This window comes from Myotis nattereri (genome assembly GCF_964212035.1).
Source record: "Myotis nattereri genome assembly, chromosome: 4".
Classification (NCBI taxonomy): Eukaryota; Metazoa; Chordata; class Mammalia; order Chiroptera; family Vespertilionidae; genus Myotis; species Myotis nattereri.
In genome coordinates, this window is record NC_138079.1 from 94,237,382 (window position 1) to 94,261,624 (window position 24,243).

A 24,243-nucleotide genomic window follows, 5' to 3' on the forward strand; every position below is an offset into this window, starting at 1 on the left:
GGCGCCCTAGCCAGTGTGGCTGAGTGATTAGAGCATCGGCCTGCACACTGAAGGGTTGTGGGTTAGATTCCCAGTCAAGGCCATGTACCTGGGTTGCAGGTTCAATCCCCGGACCTGGTCAGGGTATGTGCAGGAAGTAACTGATGGGTATTCTCTCTCTCTCTCTCTCTCTCTCTCTCTCTCTCTCTCTCTCTCTCTCTCCCTCTTCTTCCCCCTCTTTCTTCCTCTTTTAAAAATCAATAAAAAACATATCCTCAGGTGAGGTTTAAAAAAACAGGAAGAGTTCCTACTTGGCATTATATTAATGAGTGGATCTCTGTGGAGCTTGTAGAACAGAACTTGGCACATGGTAAACACTCAATAAAAAGGTAACAAGTATAAATACTATTATCCATGGAAAGAAAAAGGATCTTCTGGGTGGAGGTGGGGAGCAAAACCTTTTCCCTTTCCAAATTTCTCCGGGGAAGTTTTGAATGATTACTAACAGCCTCATCACTGCTGATCAGAGTTTTTGCAACCACATGGATTTTTATTAATAGTCATTATATAACCACCAGCTGCTTTGCAAATAAGCCAGCACCCATTTGAGATCTACCAAACCCCAACAGGACACTACTGACAACACTGCCTGACCAAGAACTTGTCTTTGGCTTTGTTAAGATGGTAAAAGGAGTTGATGTAATGAAGATAAAGATATAGCAACCATTTCAACCTTTTCCCAGTTTGTTTCAGCCGGAGGGTTTGAAATGCTCCCTTTAAAACTTTAACTGTTAATTGTTGTGCTTGGTCTGATCCCCTTGGCAAGAGGCATTTCTGGAAATTCTAGGCCCTCATCCTCACCTGTGCTGGAAAGCAATTAAATCATTGCCCAAGTGGTCATGGGAACCCACTTGAAAGGCCAGGTCTACACAGCTTCCCATGTGGACATTGAACCATCCCCATCCTCCCCCCCCGCCCCCGGTGGTTTGGGGATGGGTACCCCAGCCTTAGCTGTTCACCATGATCCTGGGCTTCCAGCCCCCAGGCCACACCCCAAACCTTACAACTTGCCCTGGCCCCTCCTCCTTGTACTTTGTCCTTGCACTGGGGGTATGTGTTGGCCATGTTGCCCACGGCTAGGAAAGGGGCTGGTGGCTTCTCTGGGCTGAAGCAGTTGATGACCATCAAGCCCTTGAGAACTGATCTGTCCTGAGAACCAGGGTCCTGGGGGGTCTCCAGATAAACATAGGTCCCCACTTGCATCCACTTACCCTAAATGGTTGAATGTGCCTTTTAGGGGGAGGATTCTAGATGAGGGGAAAGATGCAAGGACTTACGGGGAGGAAATACGGAGCAGGGACACCGCCATAGAACAGCGCTCATTCTAAAGGTGTAGGAGCTCGACCTGATGGGAAATGATAGCAGGTGTGTGACATGGACATAGTGTTAATATCATTGAATCACACAGTGAGAAAGTTATTCCTTCTCCAATCCTTTTACATCCTTGTGATGATCTCAGTGTTACCGGACAAGAACAGGCCTGGAGCGGGGCTGCCTCAGGTCAGCCTGTAGTGTGTGGGTTCTTGACTTGGTGTTGGAAAGATTTCACGACCTGAGTGCAGATGGGTTTGAGAGTCATTTATTAATGCCTGGGACAGTGAAACAAAGGAAGAAATTAGGGTGGAAGAAACAGCAGGGGTGGGTGGGAGGTGCTCTGCGTTGACTCCCTAGAAATGTTGTAGGAAAGAAGTGAGCCAAGGCAAGTGAAGGTCACGGTGATAGAAGTGAGCAAGGCGGGGCTGCTTTAGCTCACTGGGAAGTCAGAGAAATGGGGGTCCTTGGAGACAGGATCAGGGGGTGAGCCTTGGTCAACTTGCTGCTGCTCACCACTCCCCTAGTTGCAAGTCTTGTGGGCACCCTTAGAGTTTAGGAAGAGATAAAAAGTTCATATCTGGGATGGGGCCTGGGCGTGCTAGACAAGCCTGTACTCTGAGTCTTGGTCCTGAGGGCTTTCTATCCCCTTTTTTTCCTGCAGGTGAGAATCTTAGGGGAGGGTTTCAGTGGAATATTCATCAGCTTTCCGGGTGCATTTTTAATAGGCTGACGCATCAAAATGAGCATGTAGGGGAATTTGGGATTATTCTTTGGTCTGTTTTATTGTTTTATTTTTTATCTTGGGTCTGTCTGGCTTTAATGTTGTTGTTTTTTTGTTATTTATTCCCCAACTTCATCTGTCCTTGGGCTTACCTGGCACACATGGCACTCAGTGGGTCTTTGTTCGCTATTTTCCCAGGCCAGGGTGATTAAGCTATGTATTCTCTGGTTAGGGCGGGGAGGTAGTAACCATTTGCTCTCAAGTGTCCTTGGTTGGGGAAGATAAGGTCTTGCAGTTCGCCAGCTGGCTGTAAAAGGTTCAAATTGCTTGGCCTTGTTTCATTTTCTTGCCGTAGTTTCCCCATTCTACTTGCCCAGAGATTTTCCTAGCTTCTCACTGTCTTGCCTCATCAAGAGGAAGGTCTCGGTTGGATGCTGCAGTGCCTCCCTCATCCCTTTAACACAGTCTGATTTCCCTTTTACGCAGAGTGAGGACCTCAGGCTAAGGAGGCTGGGCAGGCAACAGTAGCCAGCCAGAGCTGAAACAGCATTGTTTTACGTTCATCTTGTTTCATGCATTTTTATGGTGATTTCCACTTATGACAAATGATGCTGATTTTCTGCTGAGGATAGTGATATAAAATGTTATTTTTTTAAAATATATTTTTATTGATTTCAGAGAGGAAGGGAGAGGGAGAGAAAGAAACATCAGTGATGAGAGAGAATCATTGATTGGCTGCCTCCTGCATGCCCCCTACTAGGGATCGAGCCAGGGTACGTGCCCTGACCAGGAATCAAACCCATGACCTCCTGGTTCATAGGTCAACGCTCAACCACTGAGCCACCTTGGCCAGGCTAAAGTGTTATTTTTAAATAAACACATTTAAGGCTTTTTGAACATGAATTGACTGGAAGATTGTTAATCGTGTTGTGAGGGGATATGGCAAACATGGTAAAGATGGTTGGTGGATGCCTGGCATTTAGAAAACAGTAGTGTAGACCTCTGTATCTCAAACATTACTGCGTGCATAGTAATCACAGTGTCACCTGGGGACTGAGTCACAATGCAGGCTCTGATTGAGCGGGTCTGGGGTCGGGCCTGAGAACCTGCATTTGAACGGGGTGGTAGGAAATAGCGGGAGTGTGGGTTGTAGAGTGCTTTGTCTTTGACAAACATCTGGGTAAGCAGCTGTCTCCTTCCCTTCTCTCCCTCCCTCTCCCTCCTCCTCCCTCTTCCTTCTCCCTTCCAGGCTCAGAATACTCAGAGAACCAAATCCTTCTTAAAGGCAATCCTGGGTCATTTAATTCTCATCAGATTTTCTCTAATTGCATTTTGCTTCCGAGCTTCCGAGTCAAGTCCCATCACTCCTCCTGCAAGGGCCAGCCCAGCTTGCCCCTCACACAGACGGGGCCCAATGTGTGCAGATGCCAACGCCCTTCTGTGGTTCCTGCCACCCTCTGCAATGTGTGCCCTTGAGCCACATTGCATTTTCCCACCTTGGTTGTTAATGTGGTTGTTAATGTTAATAATCTCAAATTCCCCTATGCGCTCATTTTGATGCATCAGCCTATTAAAAATGCACCTGGAAAAATGAGGTTATTGGCTGGAGGATCAGGACAAGCCAGGAGCACCGCCTGGATTAGGCTGTCAGCATATCAGATAAACTGAATTTCTCTGCCTCCTCTCCACAGCTCATCCCCCGCCCCCCTTGCAGGCTCTCTCAGAGGCAGCCGACAGGAGGAGCCCGCTCTCACCCTCAGACTTTCACCCGCCCGCCTGCCCGCTCCACTTGGAGCCCTCTCATCTCAGTTGGTGGCTCCAACTTCCATATGCTTCTAGGCCCTTCCAGGGCTTTGACTTCCAGGTGCTCCATCCCAAACCTTGGAGTCCACTTAGATGCCTCTCTGGGTCCCACCCCACATCCACTCCATCAGCAAATGCGATTGGTTCTACGTTCAAGTGTCATCACTCCTCACTCCCTGCCCTGCTCCCCGCTGGCCTGGGTCTCCACCACCTCTTGCCTGGATTATTGCTGCGGTCTCCTAACTGCTCTGTTTGCTTTTGATGTTGCCAGTGATTAGCTGGCCGCTAGTTCCCAGGGCATTCGGTCCTCGAATAGGCCAACTAGATTCACAGAGGAAGAAAATGCAAATCTTTAGATTCTTCAAAAAACCTCGAGAGTTTAGCCGCAGAGTGAGGGCAGCAGGCTCTCTCTGGGCCATGCCTGCCCATGTCTGTGGGTCTCTGTCTTCACCGCGGCCAGGCCTGCTTGCACCTCTGCTGCCATGAGAACTTCAGCACCGCCCACCTTTGCAACCGCAGTGCCCCACGAAATGCATGGAGCACAGTGAATTCCAAGGAAATGTGGTGGAGCAGTTTTAATCAGAGGATCAACACCAGTAGTCCACATATTATTTGGCTCCTCACACCTTTCTCTTAACAGCTTTATTTTTCCTTGACCCATAATTAGATGCATGTATTTTAAGTGTACAGTTTGAGGAGTTTTGACATTTTTGTCATGCGGTCATCACCTCAATCAAGGTAATGGACAAATGAAAGATTTCCTTGTGCCCCTTTGTCATCTCTCCCTCTTGTCCTGCCCATTCCCCCCATTCCTACACAGCTTGCCATGTCTGCACTCTGCCACCTGCTGCTGGCGCCTGCCATGTTCCGCGTGTGCCCCCTGGTGGTCAGTGCACATCATAGCGACCGGTTGTTCAGTTTGGTTGTTCCACCATTCGGTCTATTTGCATATTAGCCTTATATAGGCTTTGGCATCTTTCACTCAGCATAATTGAGATTCCTAGTTTATTCCTTCTTATTACTGAGGAGTATTGTATGGATATTGTATTGTACGGACACACCCTAGTATGTATGGTGCCCATATGCCATCATTTGTTTATCCATTCACCTGCTGATGGACAGTAGACTTGTTGTGAGTTTGGGGCTGCTATGAACATTGGTGTACAGATTTCCAGAATCTCTACAAAAATTGTCAGCTAATTGGTGGAAAGCAGGTGGTAGCTCTAGCAAATTGTTTTAAAAATTGATTTTAGTGTATAGGATGATGCTCCAACCAAAGGAGCCACACCAGCCAGGGCTCCAGCAACTCCAAGCCTGCTGTTCTGTAGGCAGGAGTTGAGTGGCCACCGAGTCTCTTTGGCACGGTCTGCTCTGCGCATCAGAGGAAATGCAGGAAAGCAGGTGTATAACAGCGGCCATGAAAAGAGGCTAACAGAACACAGGGGGGCTGTGAGTTTTCACCTTGCCAGGCTTTGCTCTTAACGCTGAAGTTTCTTCAGGGTGTTGTCTTCTAATGGTCATTAACACCAGCAGAACCACCCCTTCCCTGGGAGGCAACGCCAGGGCAGGAAGGCGTGGCGTCTGAGGGGTGAGGGCCGGCGATCAGAGGGCCCCAGTGCCTGCGCCAGCCCCTCATTTTGTCCAGGGAGGTCTGGAACCCATTGTGGAGTGGGAAATGCTTTTGTGCTTTGCAAGCAGCCGGATCCCTTCCAGTGCCGGTGCTGCAGCCAAGCTACTGACTGGCTCGCTTCTAAAACTGGCTCAGCCCAGGGGAAGCGGGGCCCCTGTGCCCCGTGGGCAGTCTGGTGAGGAAGGGCAGGGGCCAGGCCTTAAACACCATTGCGTCTTGGTGAGAAAATTCTCTTCAGAAGTTTTCCTTCTGAGAATGTCCAGGAGCAAGAGGGATTGATCCAATTTGTCGGTTACCTGTCTCTTTCATGTGTGATCTCCCTTTCTAACAGCAAGGCATCCCGCCTCAGGCAGGCGCTGAAACTTTCAAAGACAACAGGACCTAGTTAGAAATTACTTGTTTTTCCATTTTCTCTATTGTTACGGGACTCTGTTAATGGCAAGGGATACTAGCTTTCCACTTGCATATAAACATTCCATTTCTAAGACACATGTCAAAGGCTGAAACAGGAGATGATTTGAAGAAGAATATTAACGAAGTGTATGGATTGTATGTGGGTTGGCAGTAACTCTCAAGAAGAGCCGCGGGGCCCGTGTGGTAGGTCTCTCAACCTGGTCTCACCTGAGTGCCAAGAGGAATCAAAAGCCCTGCAGTGTCACATGGGCTCAGGTCTCATCACTGTACCCGGGTGGCATGTGCGTGGGGGGACCCTCAGCATGAGGGGGTCCACGAGAGCCGAGGGGGGTGAACCACCAGTGTTTGCCCACATTGACACTGTGCCCAGTGGGAGGGGAGCTGCTGGACTCAGGGAAGAGAGCCAAGGTCCAGAGCTGGGAAGGCAGCCAACAAATGCAGGACGTTGCGGGGACCAGGCAGGATGGGGAGGAGCAAGGGTCAGCATGGCACAGGTGGGGTGGGGGGTGGGGGCGTACAGTGAGGCTGCATTGAGCGCATTTTGGGTACATACACCCCTGATACTCAAGGGAGCCATGCCTGCCCTCTTCCCACTGCGCTCTGCAGTTGCTATTCGCCCATCATATGCTTTGACTGGACGCCTTGGGCCGGGCAATCATTGGGATTGGTTATTGCCGAGACAAGAATATAAGTTGCAGCATGGACGAGGCAGAGGGTTACATGGGCATCTCCTGGGTATAGGTATGTCCCCGCCCTCTCCTAGCTTCTTGCAAGTTGTGACTTGTCCACCTTTGGGGCCGCAGCTGCTTGCCTGCTCGGGACCTGCAGCCCACCCTTGCCCACACTCCCGGCTTCCGCATGTGCTTGCCCCATGCTAGTCCACATTCCCCTTCCATCGCGACATTCTTCCTGCCCCGGGCATGAGCCCCACGGTGCAGTGCAGACAGCTGGGTTCAATTCTGGCTCTAGTACTTCCTGGCTCAGTGACCAAGGTCGGGTTGCCCCACCTCCGTGCCTCAGTTTCCCCCTCTTTCAAATGGGAGTAATAATGATAGGCAAGTATTTGTTGTCAGAATAAGGACAGCAGCCGTGGTCCCTTTGTAAGTGCTCAGTGAATATTAGCTCTAAAGAGAGGGGCGGGTGCGGGGGAAGCCAGGACTGATTTTTGACCTGCTGAAGGGGACAGACAAGCGAAGTGGCTGAAAGGATGTGGTGCCGGGAATCGAAGGACCAGGGCTGAATTGTGGTACAGCTAAGGGACCTTGGGAAAGATCGGAGTCTCAGTTTCTTAATTCCTAAGAACAGAATGCTCCTACGGGCTGTGAGGGTTGCATGAGGAAGTAAATCGGAGCAGTCTTCGCCACTAGAACATAAGGCAGAGGGCAGAGCTGGGCTGCACACTGGCGTACCCAGATGCCAGGTCCCATCTCTAGGGATTCTGATTTCATTGGTCGGGGTGTGGCCTGGGCATCCAGCCTTTGAACTCTCCCAAGCCAAGAGTGAGAGCCAGAGGTTCAGGGTTCAGACCAGTGGTTCTCAAGCTGTGTGGTCCTGGGACCAGCAGCTGCGGCCCAGTCATCGGGGAACTTGTTAGAAATGCAAATTCTTGGGCCCCGCCCCAGACCTGCTGAATCAGAAGCTCTGGGGCCCAGCCATCTGAGTTGTAAGCCGCCCTCCCGGTGTGTCTCCCAGCTGTGGGCATGCAGCAGACGCTGGCTAATTTCCCCCCTCCCTCCCTGAAGCAGATATTCACTTAGTACATCCTGTGTACCAGGCTCTGAGTTAGTTGCTGGAGATGCGTCACAGATAGGACCAGAGTCTCTGCCCTCAAGGGGCTTATGTTCTAGTGACGAAGACTGGTTTTAAAAAATAAGTAGACGCCCAATTAAACATTGTGATGTGTTACGGAGACCCTCCAAGGCCCAATAGTGAATTACAGGTGTTATCTCCTATCCAGAGCGGAGCCCCCACCTGTCTCCAACCCCCTCTAGGACTTTCAGGACCCCTGATCCCAGACGGCCTCTAAGCAGCTGAGATTTTTATTGACGGGCAGCTGGCCACCTCTGGGCAGAAACAGCTGCCAGCAGGGCTTACACATCTGTCCTCCAGAGTAGTTCTCCCCCAGGCTGCATTTACTCCTCAGTGGCATCTGCCAGTGTCTGAGACATTTTGGTTGTCACACCTCCGCAGTAGGCGGGGGGGCAGGGGGGGCATGTGCTTCAGGGAGTGGGCACAGGCCAAGGATGCAGCTGAACACAAGGCACAGGAACAGCCCTCAAAGAAGGTGTGGCCCCAAAAGTCAAGAGTGGGCCCAGCCGGCGTGGCTCAGTGGTTGAACACTGACCTATGAACCAGGAGGTCAAGGTTTGACTCCAGGTCAGGGCACATGCCCAGGTTGCGGGCTCCATCCCCAGTGGGGGGTGTGCAGGAGGCAGCCAATCAGTGATTCTCTCATCGTTGATATTTTTATCTCTCTCTCCCTCTCCCTTTTTTGAAATAAAAAAAGAAATTTTAAAAAAAGAAAGTGTGCCAAATTTGGGACACCCTGCCCCAGAGCCTCCCAGGTGAGGTCCCTCTGGAGCACCCCTCTCCTCCTCGCTCTCCTTGCCTCCGGGCTTGGTGGCACTCAAAAACCTCCCACCATTTGACCAGAAAAAGGATTCCAAGCTGCCTTCTCACTTCCTGAGCTGGGGAAGCTGCGCGGAGCCAGGCATCTCCTTGGAAACTCCTTGGCTTCGTGCGATTTGGAAAACAATAAATTTGCAAGGTTGCACAAAGTATCCAGAAACTGAAAAGCCGGCTGGAACTGCTAAGTCCATTTTTTCCCCTCCACATCCAAAATCATTTCCTGGCCTTGGGTTTTCATCGCTGTCACAAGATGAGACGCAGGCAGCTCGTTTTACATGGCAAACAACCCAGCCAAACACACCTCCCCTTTCAAAGGCGTTTTTGGGTGAATTTCCATTCCAGCCAGGGATATCCGTGCACTTTTCTGCTGAGCCGAGCTTGGTTTCATCATAGGCGGACCTGGCAATTGCCAGACGTGGCCAGAGACCATTTCCAGAGCAGACCTCAGCCTTTCCCGACACTGGGGACTGGGGTTTGCCCTCAGCTGGTCCCCAACAAGGGCTGAGGGAGGATGGTCACGGGCTAGTTTGCCAACCTTTACAAGTGGAAAGAGAAAAAAAGCAAAAAATTACCCATAACCACAGAATACATATTAACCTTCTTATGTGCAGCCAGAGTTCCAACTGCTTTTCTTCGGTTAGCTCATCTTTGCCTCCTGCAACCCTATGAGGAGGGGGCCATTATTAGCCCCATTTTACAGACGAGGAAACCAAGGACAAGGGATTTGCCTCACGCGTCCCCTCACCTGGGCCCAGCTAGTAAGTGGCAAAGCCAGGATTGGAATCTAGGTGTCTTGCTTCAGAGTTCATGCTGTCAGTTAATGTGAACATCTCCCCCACTCCCACCAGCACAATCTAGTGACAATATATAGGTAACATCCAGATGGGTGGTTCTGGAATGGGACAGTTTTGCACCCCAGGGGACATTTGACAATGTCTAAAGATGCTATTGCTGGGGTATTACTAGCATCTATTGCATAGACTCGGGGAGGCTGCTAAACATCCTACAGTACAGGACAGCCCCACCACAGAGAGTTATCAGTCCAAAATGTCAGTAGTCCCCAAACTGAGAAGCCCTGGTCTCCTGGCATTAAGGTTTGATTTAAACAAGGAAAGAAAGGAGAAAAGGCAAAAAATAGAAAGATAGATGGACATGAGGATAGGTGGGTGGATGGATGAATGGGAGCAAGTGCTGAGGCTGAGAAGCCCAGGTCTGTGCGTGCTGGCCATAGCACAAGTACCTGAATCACTCCTCACCGTCACCCTCTGAGGTAGAGACTGCGATTGCCCCCATTACACAGATGGGGAAACTGAGGTTCAAAGAGGTCTGGAGCTTCCCAGCCTTTCTTCTAGGAGGGCCCTCCTGATTCTGGGGCTGGGCCGGCTGAAGTCTGTGAAATCTGACTTCTCCTGACTGGGCACACTCCCTGGGTGACGTGCGTACCGCTTTGCCTGCTGTGTACACTGTGACCTTGCTGCTCTGCTTGGAGAGGGTCCATCCGCCTCTCAGCTTTCACTGGCCTCCTGCTCCCGACTGCCCCTCTGTTCAATCTCCACGTGACAGCCAGAGGGATCGGCCTCCAACTACAAATCCAATCATGTCCTCCTCTGCCTTAAAACTTTAATGTGCATATGATCCGCGTTTTAAATCTTTTAAAATGCAGATTTCCTTGGTAGATCCGATGGGGGTAGGGCCCGAGAGTCTGCCTTCCCAACAAGAGCTCAGAGTCCCATGAGGTTGGTCCCTGGGCCACACTTTACATAGCAAGGTGCAGCCTTGAGGGAGATGGGCTGCTTGAAGGGAATCCGACTTCCTCTGTGCTGGGCTACAGCTGGGGTCTCAAACTACTGGCCCCAGGGCTAAATGGCCCCCTACCTGTGTTTATAAATAAAGTTTATTGGGACACAGACCATCCCCTCACCCATATATTTCTGTACTGTCTGTGGCTGCGTTTGTACTATAACGGCCAGGTTGAGTAGTGTGAGACCCTATGGCTCACAAAGCCGAAAGCATCTACCACCCAGACCTTCACAGAAAATTGTGCACATTGTGTAGCACGTCTTCACGATGCTCTGCAGGGCTGTGTATTGGGATTGCAGCCACCTGAAGGGAGTTCACACACACACACACACACACACACACACACACACACCCCACAGTCATACCTGCAGCTGACGGGTCTCGGGCTGGTCTCTGAGGATGAGGCTCAGGGGCGCGTGGGAGGTTGATGATGGACTGGAGCAGGTATAGGGCATTTAATCACACCCAGGAGCACTTGCCACACCCGCCAGAGAGGAAGCACAGGCCCCGAGCCCCCGTTTTCTGGAGAAGGAGATAGGGGCTCGGCAGCCCAGGACTCGGAGTGGGCCTGCGAGTTCCTCAGCTGGTTTGTGTTAGCGCTTGGATGGGAACCCTGGTCTCCTGACTTCCTGCCCAGGCGTCTACCTCCAAGCACCCTGTGAGGAGGCCCCTTCGGCGGGAAATCTGCCTGGTTAACAAAAAGAACTTCGGTTGGGGCAGGGGGTGGCCCACCAAAAGGAGAATCTTCCTCCTCCATTGCACAGACGACCCCTACATCCAAGTAAGCTGGTGGATTTTAAGCCCCAAGCCCTGGACGGGAGGGCCGAGGGAGTTTCAGTTGCCTGTAGAGATAAATTCCGTCAAATGACCCTGCGTTTCCTATTGTCTTCCATAAATATAACCAAAAAAGAGACCGATGACCCCAAAGGAAAAATCAAACAGACGAAACATGACAGGGCGGGGCTGGGCTAGGATGCAGGACAGTCCCATGGCACATGCCAGGCACTAGACCAAGCACTTTACACATGTTACCTCATTTAATCCTCATAGCAGCCCTGTGGGTGAGCTGTTAATATGATGATGCGGGTTTTACAGACCAGAGAATAAGTGCCCCACTTATTCTCAGCAGAAGGGGCTGCTGCTCGAGGGGGCTCAGTAGATGCTGAGTTCATGATGGCATGAGGCACAGAGAAGCTAAGAGACCTGCTCGAGGCCACTCAGCAGAGAAGAGCAGGAGCTGGAATTTGAACCTAGAGCTGGGTGACTATAGAGGGGCTCAGTCAGCAGAAGTGACCTGCTCCTCCCCACTCCCCACTTAGAACCCACCCACCCCACTCCACCCCCACCCCCTCCAGTCTGGCATCCTGGACTGGCAGGCAGCCTGCAGCAGGCAGAGCAGGGAGCAGAGGCCTGGGGACCGAAGTGAGGTGGGAACTCCACTCCCAGCTGAGTTCCTGCTTGCTGAGGCTGCAGAGGCTCCTCCCATGGGGTGACCCCCTGGGCCAATCTCCCAGCGGCCCTGCCCAGCTGCCGGGTGAGCCAGGCTGGGCCCTGCCCCAAGCAGCCTTTCCCTCTCGCTTTTTGGCTTTGTGAGAACAGAAAGTAGACCAAGGAGAGGGGGGCCTCTGGGGCTCAGGACAGCCATTCAGAACTCAGGGACTGGGGGGGGGGATGGTTGGGGGGGCACAGGAGGAAAGAGGGACGAAGGATGGGAGGATTACTCTAACTGGTCAGGGGAAGGCAGGGGAGGGGTATATGACTTTCTTGTGGCACTTTCCAGGGTGTGTTTGTGCACACACAGCATATACACACTTGCTTTCTGGAGAGCAGACTCCGCACCGCTGCTCTGTGTGTGGCCACAGGAGTGCCCGCCTCCCTCTGGCTGTGTCCCGGCAGCGAAGGGGGTTATACACTCACTAAGGTGTCCTGGAGCGCCTTCTCTCAGGCCACGCGCTGATCGCCTAATTCCCACTCTATGGATGGGAATGATGACTATGATCCCTACTTATTGTTTTGCTGGAAAGGCTCAGAGAGCTTCGGACACTTGTCTAAGGTCACGCAGCTTGGAGGCGTTAGGACTGATAGTCTGATGCCAACATCTGTACTCTTGTTTTAACCAAACACCCAGGGAGCAAGTGGTCACTGAACCCCTACTGACTAGTCAATAAAAATGGCTGTCCCCAGTGCCCTGGTGAAGATGCCCTCCAGTGTGTACCCAGGAGTGGGTGTGCTGGGATATGGGGTCACCCTTTTAGAATAGGGGCTCGTCTCCCAGGGAACATCATGGAATTTGAGGCCCAGGCTGACCCTGGAACTCAGAGTGCGGTGGGCCCGGCTGGCATGTGGAGCCTGTGTTGGCACCAAGCAAATCCTTTGCTTCCTCCTGAGCATGAAGGTCAAGGCTGCTCTGTCTCAGCCCCTGCCCCTGGTCAGCCACCTCTGTCTCTGCCTCCTGGCCCTTGGGGGTTGCATTCCTCAAATTCTAGAGGTGAGTCACCACACCTGGGGCTTCTGGAGGTACACCCTGGCAGGACTGGGAGGTACACCCTGGCAGGACTGGGAGGTACACCCTGGCAGGACTGGGAGGTATATCCTGGCAGGACTGGGAGGTACACCCTGGCAGGACTGGGAGGTACACCCTGGCAGGACTGGGAGGTACACCCTGGCAGGACTGGGAGGTACACCCTGGCAGGACTGGGAGGTATATCCTGGCAGGACTGGGAGGTATATCCTGGCAGGACTGGGAGGTACACCCTGGCAGGACTGGGAGGTATATCCTGGCAGATCTGGAAGGTACACCCTGGCAGGACTGGGTCGGGTGGCAGGGGCTGCCCCTAGGACAGAGTGTATGTGGCCTTTTTCTCCCCTCTAACAAAGAGGACCCTAGCTGTGAGTGACAGAGGATGGACAAGAGGTTACAGGGACATTTCTGGCAGAGTAAACACCCACCAGGTCACTGATTGGTTCTAGAGCAGCCAATTCTGGAAAAGCAGAGGCAGACCTGCTCAAGGAATGCCAGCAGATGCCAGGGGATGGTGGCATGGAGAAACAAGCAACAGTCGGTTCTAGTCTCCCCTCCCCAACCCCCGTCCCCAAACACACACACACACACACACACACACACGCACACACACACACGCACACACATGCACACCACCAGATGCTGCCATAGAGGGACTTGATGGTGGTCCCCCCTCGATTCCCTCACCTGCTGCACCGAAGTACCTGAAGTACCTGGGAGACACTGTAATATGGGGTTTCCCAAAGTCAGTCATTCCTGGGCCACATTCCCAATTTTGCCATATCCATGTGCCACCTGGGCTGTTATTTACTTTATTTCTGTTTAAATTGAGTCACTTAAAAATGCATTCATTCAAAATGTGTTTATAAAGATACACTTAAAACATTGAAATTAAAATAAAAACATACACGAAAAAACACCAAAATGTGTTTATATTATTTCTATCGATGGAAAACCAGCAGCACTTGGCCTAAGTAGAAAGATACATACAAGGAAAGCAGAGTAAATGTGAGGGAATGCAGCTGGAACCTGCTGTCTGCAGAAGCCTCTTTAAAAAAAATTTTTTTTAAATTTCATTTCAGAGAGGGAGAGAGAGAGAAACATCCATCATGAGAGAGAATCATTGATTGGCTGCCTCCTGCATTCCCCCTACTGGGGGGATGTGCCTCAATTGGGAATCAGCTATCACCTCTTGGTTCATGGGTCGACACTTAACCACTGAGCAACACCGGCCAGGCAAGAAGCCTCTTGAATCCATAGCTCCCCTTTGTTAATCAAGAGACACAAGCATGTGTTGGAGAGGCCGTGCCCAATACTGGCACCATGCTGGAGTTCCATCTGGGAGTGTGCAGCAGGTTTACAATGAGAGATAAATTCAGATCTCCGGGAGCTCCCATTCATTGTGCTGCTGGGTCCCTGTTCCTCCGCTGTCCTCAAGTGGGAGCTCCTGGAGAACTGAAAGTGAACATGTGTTGGATGCCTTGTATGTGGCCACATCCCCCAACAGTGTCCTGCACACGAAAGGCGTCTGTCATGCTAAAGAAAGCACTGCCGACGTTGTGGTAAGGGCTTGACGGTGAATAATAGGCGTGTGTTGCATAAAGGTGCAGGTGAATGCATTTACCCTAGAACGTAAACTCCACGTGCTCAGGGTTTTCTGTCTGTTCTGTTCCCTGCTGTGTCCACTGCCTACAGTGCTTGGCACTTACTAGGTGCTCAGTAAGCATTTGTTGAGTCAATGAGAGAATCAATGAATCCATAAAGTAATGAATGAGTGGATGAAGACATGACTGAGCACATGAATGACTGTCAATCCCCCCGCCCCCCCCCCCCCCGCCACTCCAGAGACAGGCCTTTTGTAAAGTTGCAGACCCCAGTGAGGCTGGCTAAGCCTTGAGCTGGGAACCAGGGGGTGGAGGAGCAAACAAAAGAAGCCAAGATAAGGGCAGCCTCACTGGCTGTGGCATCCGAAGGTGCCCCTAGAAGCAGCCCTTACTGGCAGCTGCCTTCCATGGGCTGGGGCTGGGGCAGGGCTGACAGTATGACCAGCAGCTAAACTCCCAGTAATGCCCGCCTCCCACCACCTCAGCAACAGCCTTCTAGGGTCATCTAGATGGGAGAGTGAGGGACTGTTTTCCACACTGGCAATGTGGTACCAAGAAGCATTTTTCGTCTATAAAAGTGTTAACATAAAAAACAAACAAAAAACATTCAAACCTGTAAAGAATTGTGGTGAGTCTATTTGAGCCAAACTGTTGACAAGTGCCAGGAAGCAGGATCTCAACATATTGGGATAATGCTCCAGAGAAAGATGTGTTTTTTTTTTTACCTTATTTTATACATTACAATCAAAAGAGGAGATGTACCAAGGATCTTTTCATATTTGCTTTTTTTTTTTTTTTTTTTTTTTTTCTGAAAAATTGGTCCTTAAAAAAAAGAGGAGATGTAAATGGGTTACATGAACTCCATGGTGATAGTTCAGGGAGGCGGGAGTAAGCAAAGTGGGGAGACCTCTGGGATTGGATACAAAGTAAAATGATAGACACATGCTTCTTTTACTTAGGTGGGAGCAGGATAGTTAACAGTCAACAATGAACTCAATAACAAAGGGGATTTGTGGTCTCCGCAGAGCAGTGCCTGTGCTTTGAGAGGTCCGAAAAAAGGAAAATTACTTTGACATTCCAACCCTCTGTTATCGTAGATGCAAAAAGACAATAGGCTCAGTTAAGGTAAAGATGGACCTTTGTCAGGAGAGATACCGGCCTAGGATGTGACTATCCACCATAATTGCTTTTAGTTAAAGGTGTAATTTCAGACCATCCTTTGCGGTTACTTTTGGTCTTGGAGTTTCCAAGACCGCCACGCAGGCCTCCCCTGAGCTTGTCGGGTTAGCATGTGGCCCCTTTTTCGTCCACAGAAGGCTTGGTTTTCTTCTCCACCAGGCTGGTGCTTTCTGAGCTTTGCATACCTCCCACACACTCCCCCTCCTAAGGACGGGTTTCTGAAGAAATTCTCCAGGGCTTCTAGAGAGGTGTTCCCACTGGAGTGTTTACACGCCAGCTCATGTGCGGGACCAGAACACCTCTGTGGGGTAATGTTTAACCGGCGACTGGTAGCGTCGCGCTGGCCTGCAGCTCACTGAGGCCGGTGAGGGGCCAGCCTCCTCCTCTGTGGTCTCTGAAGGAGGCACAGCCGCCCCCTGCCTCCCACTGCTCTGCAGCCATGTCTCACCCAACAGGAAAGGGGCATCCTTTTGTCCTCCTAAGCCGCGAAATGCTCTCTTCCTAGGCTTTTATCCTAAGCTAATAGGAAAGCCTGGACTTGAATTCTTTGGAAAAAATTCTTTTAAGCAATTTCTTGGTGCCCATCGAATATGAGCCCAACCCAGCTAAAATAGCCATCCTAGTACCCACTGTGATTTGTGAATATTTCACCACTCACAAAAAAGGGAAAAGCAACATGATTGTAAAGTCCTTGAAGGCGGAGACTGGGTCTGACACTTGTAGGCCCCACCCCGCCAGGAGCTCTGGCGCTGTCATGTGGAAGCAGTTTCCCTGATGTCGAACTCTGAGATAGACAGGACCATGTAAACTTCAGGCCACACAGTTCCCAAACCTTAGCGTGCAGAGGGACCATTGGGAAGCTAGCTAAAAAATCAGGACTTCCAGATCCCACTGGGATTCACTCATTCATTCATTCACTCAGTACCATCAAGCTCCTACTAGGAATAGAGTTGCCAGATTTAGCACGTTAAAATGCAGGACACTCAGTTAAACTTGAATTTCAGATCATGCAGTAGTTGAGACATATACTAAGAAATGCTTCCTTGTCGATCTGAAATCTTTTACCTTGCAGCCCTCACTCTGCACCAAGCACTGTTCCTGGTGCTCAGGACACAGCATGGCTGACACAAAGCCCCTGCCTTCTTGGCGCTTACATGCCAGTGAGGGTGACAGGCAAGCAAACAGCTGAGGGAAGGACTTTGGGGGCGCCGTGGCAGGAACCACTTCTGGGTTTGCCAGGAACAGAGCACATGTCACCTCGCTATTGGGCCTGGCCAGGTCTTGGAGGCTGGTGTTGGCACCCCTAAAAGAGTTCTCCTAGCAGAGGGGCATGAGAATGAGAACTGCTCACAGACCCAGGGCTGCTGGTGATGGTGGGAGGAGAAGGGATGTTTCAGTCACAGCAAGGTGACATCTGTTTAGTACCCTCAGTTCTGGATGTGGTTCATGTCAGCTAAGTGCAAGATCAGGTTCCTCCGTGTAAGGGTTTGTGCTTCCTTCTTCATTCATCCTCTCAAGCTTTTATCTTTTATTATGGAAAATTTTAAACACACAGAATACAGAGACATATAAAAGATCCCCATATATCCAACATGAATATTAACATTTTGCCAATCTTTTCCTGTGATTGACCTTCTGATTTTAGTCTTATTTTCTATTGAGGTATAACAGTCTTATAATAAAGTGTAAAAAAAGCTTGATGAATTTCAATGCTGCTTCCCCCCTGCCCCCATGTTTACACCTGTGAAACCTCCACCTAGAGCAGTGGTTCTCAACCTTCCTAATGCCGCGGCCCTTTACTACAGTTCCTCATGTTGTGTGCCGGGAGCCGGTCCATCCTTGCTGTTTCAAGGGACCTGGCATATATGGCATACTGTTCTTAATATGTTTGCTCACCTTCTTGGCACTATGTGTTTTAACCATGGTCACCTCTCTGAGAAAGGTTGTTTCCCCAGGTAGGGATTTTTCCTTGAAGTTAGGGAGGGGATAAAACCCCTTAACTAAGTGCCAGGCAGGTAATTAATCACTTTAACTACGAACAATCATGCTTAAGCTACATAATCTTTACTCCCTGGAATGGAGATAAGAAACGCCCTAACCTTTGGAATAGAGATTGATAGGATTGGAATCAACAGGTATAAATACAGATGTAACAAGACAACAGGAGACAGAACCTACACTCAGAACCTAGACACAGAACCTACACAGAACCTAGAGATGGAAGAACTTCACTGAAGAGAACATGGCAAAAGATCCTGGACAGAAACTGGCCTCAGAACCTAGAGACAGAACCTAGTGAGAGAATCTGGCTGAAGACCTGGCTACAGAACCTGGATAGAACATGGCAAGAGAACCTGACTAGAACCTGGTGACTGAACCTGGCTGGAGAACCTGTACAGAACCTGGCTGGAGAACCTAGCAAGAGAACATGGACACGGAACCTGGCTAGAGATCCTGACCAGAACTTGGCTAGAGATCCTGGCTAGGCTGCTGATCAACTGAATGCTGTCTCTGTGTCATTCCTTCTTCGCCGACTCCGTCCACACCTTTGGGGACCCCTAGACCTGCTGGGGTTGGACCCCAACAGTTGTGGTGAACCCCAACCATAAAATTATTTTCGTTGCTACTTCATAACTGTAATTCTGCTACTGTTATGAATCGTAATGTAAATATCTGATAGGCAGGATGTATTTTCATTGTTACAAATTGAACATAATTAAAGCATAGCGATTAATCATAAAAACAATATGTAATTTTATATGTGTTTTCCAATGGTCTTAGGCGACCCCTGTGAAAGGGTTGTTCGACCCCCAAAGGGGTCGTGACCCACAGGTTGGCGACCCACAGGTTGAGAACCGCTGACCTAGAGCAAGATATAGACCATTTCTGTCTCCAGCTGGCGCCCTCCTGGGCCTGCCTGGCATCTGTACTTCAGTCAATTGTAGTGCACATCGGTTATTACATTGGGGGAAACATTTCTATAGATAAATAGAAAACTTCGAGTCTCTCTCTCTCTCCCTTCTCCCTTTCCCTTTCCCTTTTCCTTTCTTTTTCTTTTCTTTTCTTTTTTTTTTTCTAGTCTATTTACTGACCTAGTTATTAGGAAGTTACACTCTGGATTATAAAAAGATATAGAACAACCAAGATTAATTCAGATTAAAGTGGATTTAGAAAGTAGCTACTATTTGGGGGTTATACGTGTTGATCTTAAAAACCTCCCTCCCTTCAATTACTTTGACTCTCTCCCACTGACCATTAATGGGCTGGCTCCCGTGGATATATATTTCTTAAAATATATTTTTATTGACTTCAGAGAGGAAGGGAAAAGGAGAGAGAGAGAGAAACATCAATGATGAGAGAGAATCATTGATCGGCTGCCTCTTGCACACCCCACACTGGGGATCAAGCCTACAACCTAGGCATGTGCCCTGACCAGGAATTGAACTGTGACCTCCTGGTTCCTAGGTCGATGCTCAAACACTGAGCCACACTGGCCAGACAACTCCAGTGGATATTGAAGATAGAAAACAAACCTGCCCCTGGCCCCTGCCCCTCCCCAGCATTCACAGTGGCCTGGGTGGTGAGAGATGCTGAAGCTATTTCCCAAGACTCTGTTAGAGGGGCGAGGTCCCCGCCCCTGCGGTTGGGGAAGGGGCCATTGAAACACCTGAGTGGGTGCTGAGCTGGTTGGCCCCAGGCTCCCTCCGTGACATCACATGTTCCCCACAGACGCTGCAGGAGATCTTTCAGGCGGAGAGCACCATCGCGCTGCTGGAGAGGTCCATCATAGCCAAGGAGTGCCCCCTGAAGGTGGCACAGACGCGGCTGGAGTGCAGGACCCGGCGCCCCAACGTGGAGCTGTGCAGGGACATCCCACAGTTCAAGTGAGCGGGGGAGGCTGGAAGGGGTGGGGGGCTCCCAGGAAACCTGGGTCTGAGAAGGGTCCTCCACCAATCAGGACATCTAGTCTCACAAGTCAACAGGGCCCTGGGCGGGGGGTGGTGTCTGAAATTCTGGGGATCCCCTTGAAAACCGCCCACCCTGGGGAAGGCCAGACCCTCTGCGCTGCACTGAAGCTTCCCAACTGCCTAAGCCAGGGAGCCGGGTGGGGAATGTCCGGCCCGAGGGCCGTTTAAGGCCTGCGAAACCATGTGGCCTGGCCCTGCCAAGGCATCAGATGGGAGTTCATTAAATGTTTGACCAAATATAGCAGGCTAGTTTTTAAGTTGATAATCTTGTATGGCCCACGAAGGATGTTATAAATATTCAAATGGCCCTTAGCAGAAAAAAGGTCTCCCCCACTCTCCCCCACCCCGCCCCCACCCTCCGCCCCCAGGCCTAAACCAAGGATGGGAAAAACCAAGCCTGGCTTCATATCCCACTGTGCCCTGGGAAGCCCCCACTTCCCTGAAAGCTAAGGAGAGGTACCCTCCCGGCAGAGATGTGGCCTTTGGCCCGTGGTTTCTCCACCCAGGCTCCCATACAAGGGGCCCCAGCTCACACCTCCCTCCTTCTCCCTTGCTGTCTGTGTCCAGTTCTCACCTGTGAACCATTGAACAGCTTCCTGCTCAGGGATGGAAGGGCGGCTTCTGTTGAGAAAGGGCCTCCTCACAGCAGGGGGTGAAAAGCGCTTCTGGGGCTGAAAACCCAGAGGCAGGGTTTGTGAGCTGGAGGAGGAGCGTGGGAGGTGATGCTGGCCAGGCGAGGGAGGACCGTCACACACAGGCTTGTTTTCCCGTGACGTGCTGTGGAGCTGGCGCAGGCCCGCTGGCCGCCCCGTTCCCCCATGCCGGCACTGTCGCAGTCCCTGTGGCTGTGTAACAAATTCCCCCGCAGTTCGAGGCTGGTCCTCCTCCGGGGCTGGAGGTGGGGAAGAGAGCTGAACGAGAGAGAGGGAGGGAACCACTGAGAGAAGACGCTGGCGGTCCCATGCGGTGATGCTTGCACGGCCCCAGCCACTGCCTGAGACACTCGGGAAACAGAAGCTGGGCGTGTGTGTTGTGGGGGTGGGCGGTTTTGAATGTGACGGCCTGGCCAGCTGCTCCTCAGCCTGCTGCTGGCCTGGAAAGTTCCCACCCCTGGGAGTGGGTGCAGTGTGGCCTGGGTCCCACCCTGCTGGGCGGCAAGGGGCCCGGGTCCCGGGGGAGGGCTGGGGGAGACTCTCCTGATCCTTCCTCCACGCGGTTCAAGCCTCTTAATCCCTCAGGTTGGGCTCCTGCCCGTCCTGGGACTCTGATAACCCACGTGTCCACCCAGGGGCTTACCCAGAGCAGGCCGTTAGGGAGTGACCAGATGTCCCGGAGGACCGACTGCTCCTGGGCAACCTCCCTGCCCCTCACCCACCAGCTGGGCCACCGAGAGGCGTAGATAGGGAGCATGAATGGGAGCCCCAGGCAGTGTGTGTGTGTGTGTGTGTGTGCGTGTGTGTGTGTGTATCTGTGTGTCTGTGTGTATCTATATTTATGTGTGTAGTGTGTATATGTATGCATGTGCATGCGATGTGCATGTGTGTGTGTGTGTGTGTATGTGATGTGTGTATGAATGTTTGTGCACAGTGCTTTGGGAGCTGAGCAGATGATGGGACTTGAGCTGTCTGCCTTCTCCAGCAGCTGAAGTGCCCAATCTGTTCATTGTCTTCCTTACCCACATTCCCTCTCACCACCAATGGGCCTTCTTCCTCATCATCACTAATTTCCCTTCTGTCTCTATGGATTTGCCTATTCTGGACATTTCATATAGATGGAGTCATACAATATGTAACCTCTTCTGACTGGTTTCTTTCACTGAACACAGTGTCTTCAAGGTCCCTTCGTGTCATCACATGTATCCTGCTTTATTCCTTTGTTATGGCCGAATAAGATTGTATGGACAGACCACCTTGGTTTATCCACCCGGCTGTTGATGGATATCTGGGCTGTTTCTACCTTTTGACTCCCGTGATTGGTGCTGCTATGAGCATTCATGTACAAGTATTTGTTTGAGCATCTGTTTTCAGTTCTCATGGGGAGATACTCAGGAGCAGAATTGCTGGGTCGTGATAAGTCTACATTTAACTTCCTGAGCAGCAGCCAGATTGCTTTCCTAAACATCCTGACGGTTTCTCCCTCTCTGCTTATCACCCTGGGAGCTCTATCCTGCCTTTACTTCCCTGCCTCTTCCACCGCTGTCTTCCCTGACAGCTGAGCCTCCCCAGTCTGGCTTTCCACAGTCTCCCAGCGCCTGGCGCAGTTCCTGGCACATAGTAGGTGCACCCGTGTTGAGCAACTGAGTTGAACAGTGCCTCCTCTGCTCTCGCCGCAGGCTCGTGAACGAGGTGTTCACCATCGACGACACGCTGCAGACCCTCAAGCTGAGGCTGCGGGAGACGCAGGACACGCTGCAGATGCTGGTAATGACCAAGTGCCGGCTGGAGCACGAGCTGGCCATCAAGGCCAACACCCTCTGCATCGACAAGGAGAAGTGCATGTGCATGCGCAGGACCTTCCCCAGCACCCCGCGCCTGGTGGGCTACACGTGAGCTGGCGCCGCCCGTGGTGCCTGCTCCATGTCGGTTCCATATGCAACATAAACTTCAAAAAGGCAGACAAATGAAATAAAGGAAAGTGTTGTTTTCTCCCTTTCCTCCTATCATAGAAAAAATATATATATATACCCCCCAAATAAATGTGCCCAAACCAAGGATCCTGGCGCTCCTTCCTTGCTGTAGAACAGGCCTCAGGGCCGATCCAGAGAGGAGACGGGTTGTGACCCTCAGACAGAGCAGTGTGAGGCTGTCAGCCTCCCCAGGAACAGAGGAGGCCGTGTTTTATAAAACCGGATTGTCCACTTAGGAGCACCATGTAGACAGGCTGGCATGCCCAGAGATTGGACACGAGCGGAGAGTCCGCAGCCCACCTATCAGGAGCCATGGGCCTTGAACAAGCTTCCAACCTGAGCATCCTGGTCCATCCAGTGAGGTCAGTCCCTGGTGGAGGTGACTCAGCTGGGTGAGGCGGTGCCAAGAAGTGGAATTTGGGTCAGAAGTCCTAGGGCTAAAACTCAGCTTTGCCAGGTGGGGTGTTTTAGAGATTGAGATGGGAGAAGGAGGAGGCAGGTAAGGGTTCAAAGAAAGCTCTCTGAAGAAGTGACATCACTTCAAAAGGTTAAATGTAGAATTACCATACGACCCAAAAATTCTATTCCTGGGTATATAAGCAACAGCGTTGAAAACAAACGAAAATGAGCACATGAATGTTCATAGCAGCACTAGTCATAATAGTCAAAAGATGGAAACAACCCAGATGAATGGGTAAGTGGGAAAACAAGATGTGGTCTAGCCACACAATGGAGTACTATTCAGCCTCAATAAAGGAATGGATGACAGAAATATACACTTGAAACCCATATAATCTTATTAACCAATGTCACCCCCCCCACACACAAAAAAGAAAAAGAAAACCACACACACACACACACACACACACACACACGCCTACAAAGAAAAAAAGAATGTACAACACAGATGAGCCTTGAAGACATGGTGTTAAGTGGAAGAAGCAAAGGTCACATATTGTATGGTCCCAGTTACAGTGTCAGAAATGTCTGCAATAGGCAAATCCATACAAACAGCGGATCGGTGGTTGCCAGGGAGAGCGGCATGGGAAGGAACTGCCTAGTGGGTACAGGCTTTGTTTTGGTGAAAAGCAGGAGGAGAAAGCTGAAGGGAGATAGAGGTGGTGGCACAACATTGTGAACGCGCTGAATGCCATCGAATTGTTCACGTTAAGTTGTTTATTTTATAGTATGTGAAATTCGCCTCAATTAAACAAGAGAAGAAAAGTCCTGTTGCAGCTGAGTCTTGAGTGATGAGGAGGTGGAGGCACAAGAGGGTGGGATTTCTGGAGCGAGGAGTAGCCTGGATAGAGGCCGGCAGCTGGACGGAGGAGCTTTCGGAGCAGCCCGTGAACCATCTAGAAGGGTCACGAGGCCAGATCATGAGTGACAAATCGTTTTTACTTTTTCCTGAGGTCAGTGTTTGCCAGACTTTGTGATTCACATCAGTGCTTTCCAGTGTTAACATGCATGTGACAATCACCTGGAGACCTTGCTAACATGCAGATTCTGAGTCGTGTGGTCTGAGGTGGCGCCTGAGACGGAACTGAGCTCCAGATGATGCTGACAGCCCAGGGGCCAATAACACCTCCTCGATTTTTGCCATAACCGAGAACTGCCTTTACTATTACTCACTCAATCTTTTAGATTGGTGTGCTTTTAAAAGTCCATTTATTTTAAAGGCAACCTTATAGTGTGGCTGTGACAGGAAACCTGCCTTGCCCAACGTCGAACAAAACAAAATATTGTTAACGGTGTCTGGTTAGGAAATATTGTCTAAGGTAATGCTGTCTGAAATCTTTGCTTTTGTTCAGCCAGCAAGTCTTAAAGGAAAGTTAAAAGCCACTAAGCATTCGGTGGAGACTCTCCTTGAAGCAAGTTTGCTTGAAAGAGGAGAGAAAAGCCAGTTTTTCTACAAATGAGTAGAGATCCCTAAAGTGGGGATGTAAAATGGCCAGATTGGTGCTTGAGAAATAATCGCTTCACGAGGAGGAGAAGG

General features: G+C 50.7%; 1 protein-coding gene across 1 annotated transcript in view; it reads left to right on the forward strand.

Annotated features, from left to right (window-relative positions):
• The window catches only part of TEKT5 (tektin 5), a gene marked incomplete at both ends in the record, with an annotated part of 36,726 nt that extends 14,556 nt beyond the window's left edge, over positions 1 to 22,170 (forward strand). Inside the window, 2 exons of the mRNA XM_081089520.1 lie at positions 19,383 to 19,537; positions 21,954 to 22,170. Of these exons, the coding sequence (XP_080945646.1) occupies positions 19,383 to 19,537; positions 21,954 to 22,170 (372 nt within the window). The remainder of the gene's footprint in view (positions 1 to 19,382; positions 19,538 to 21,953) is intronic.
• Positions 22,171 to 24,243: the final 2,073 nt, after the last annotated feature.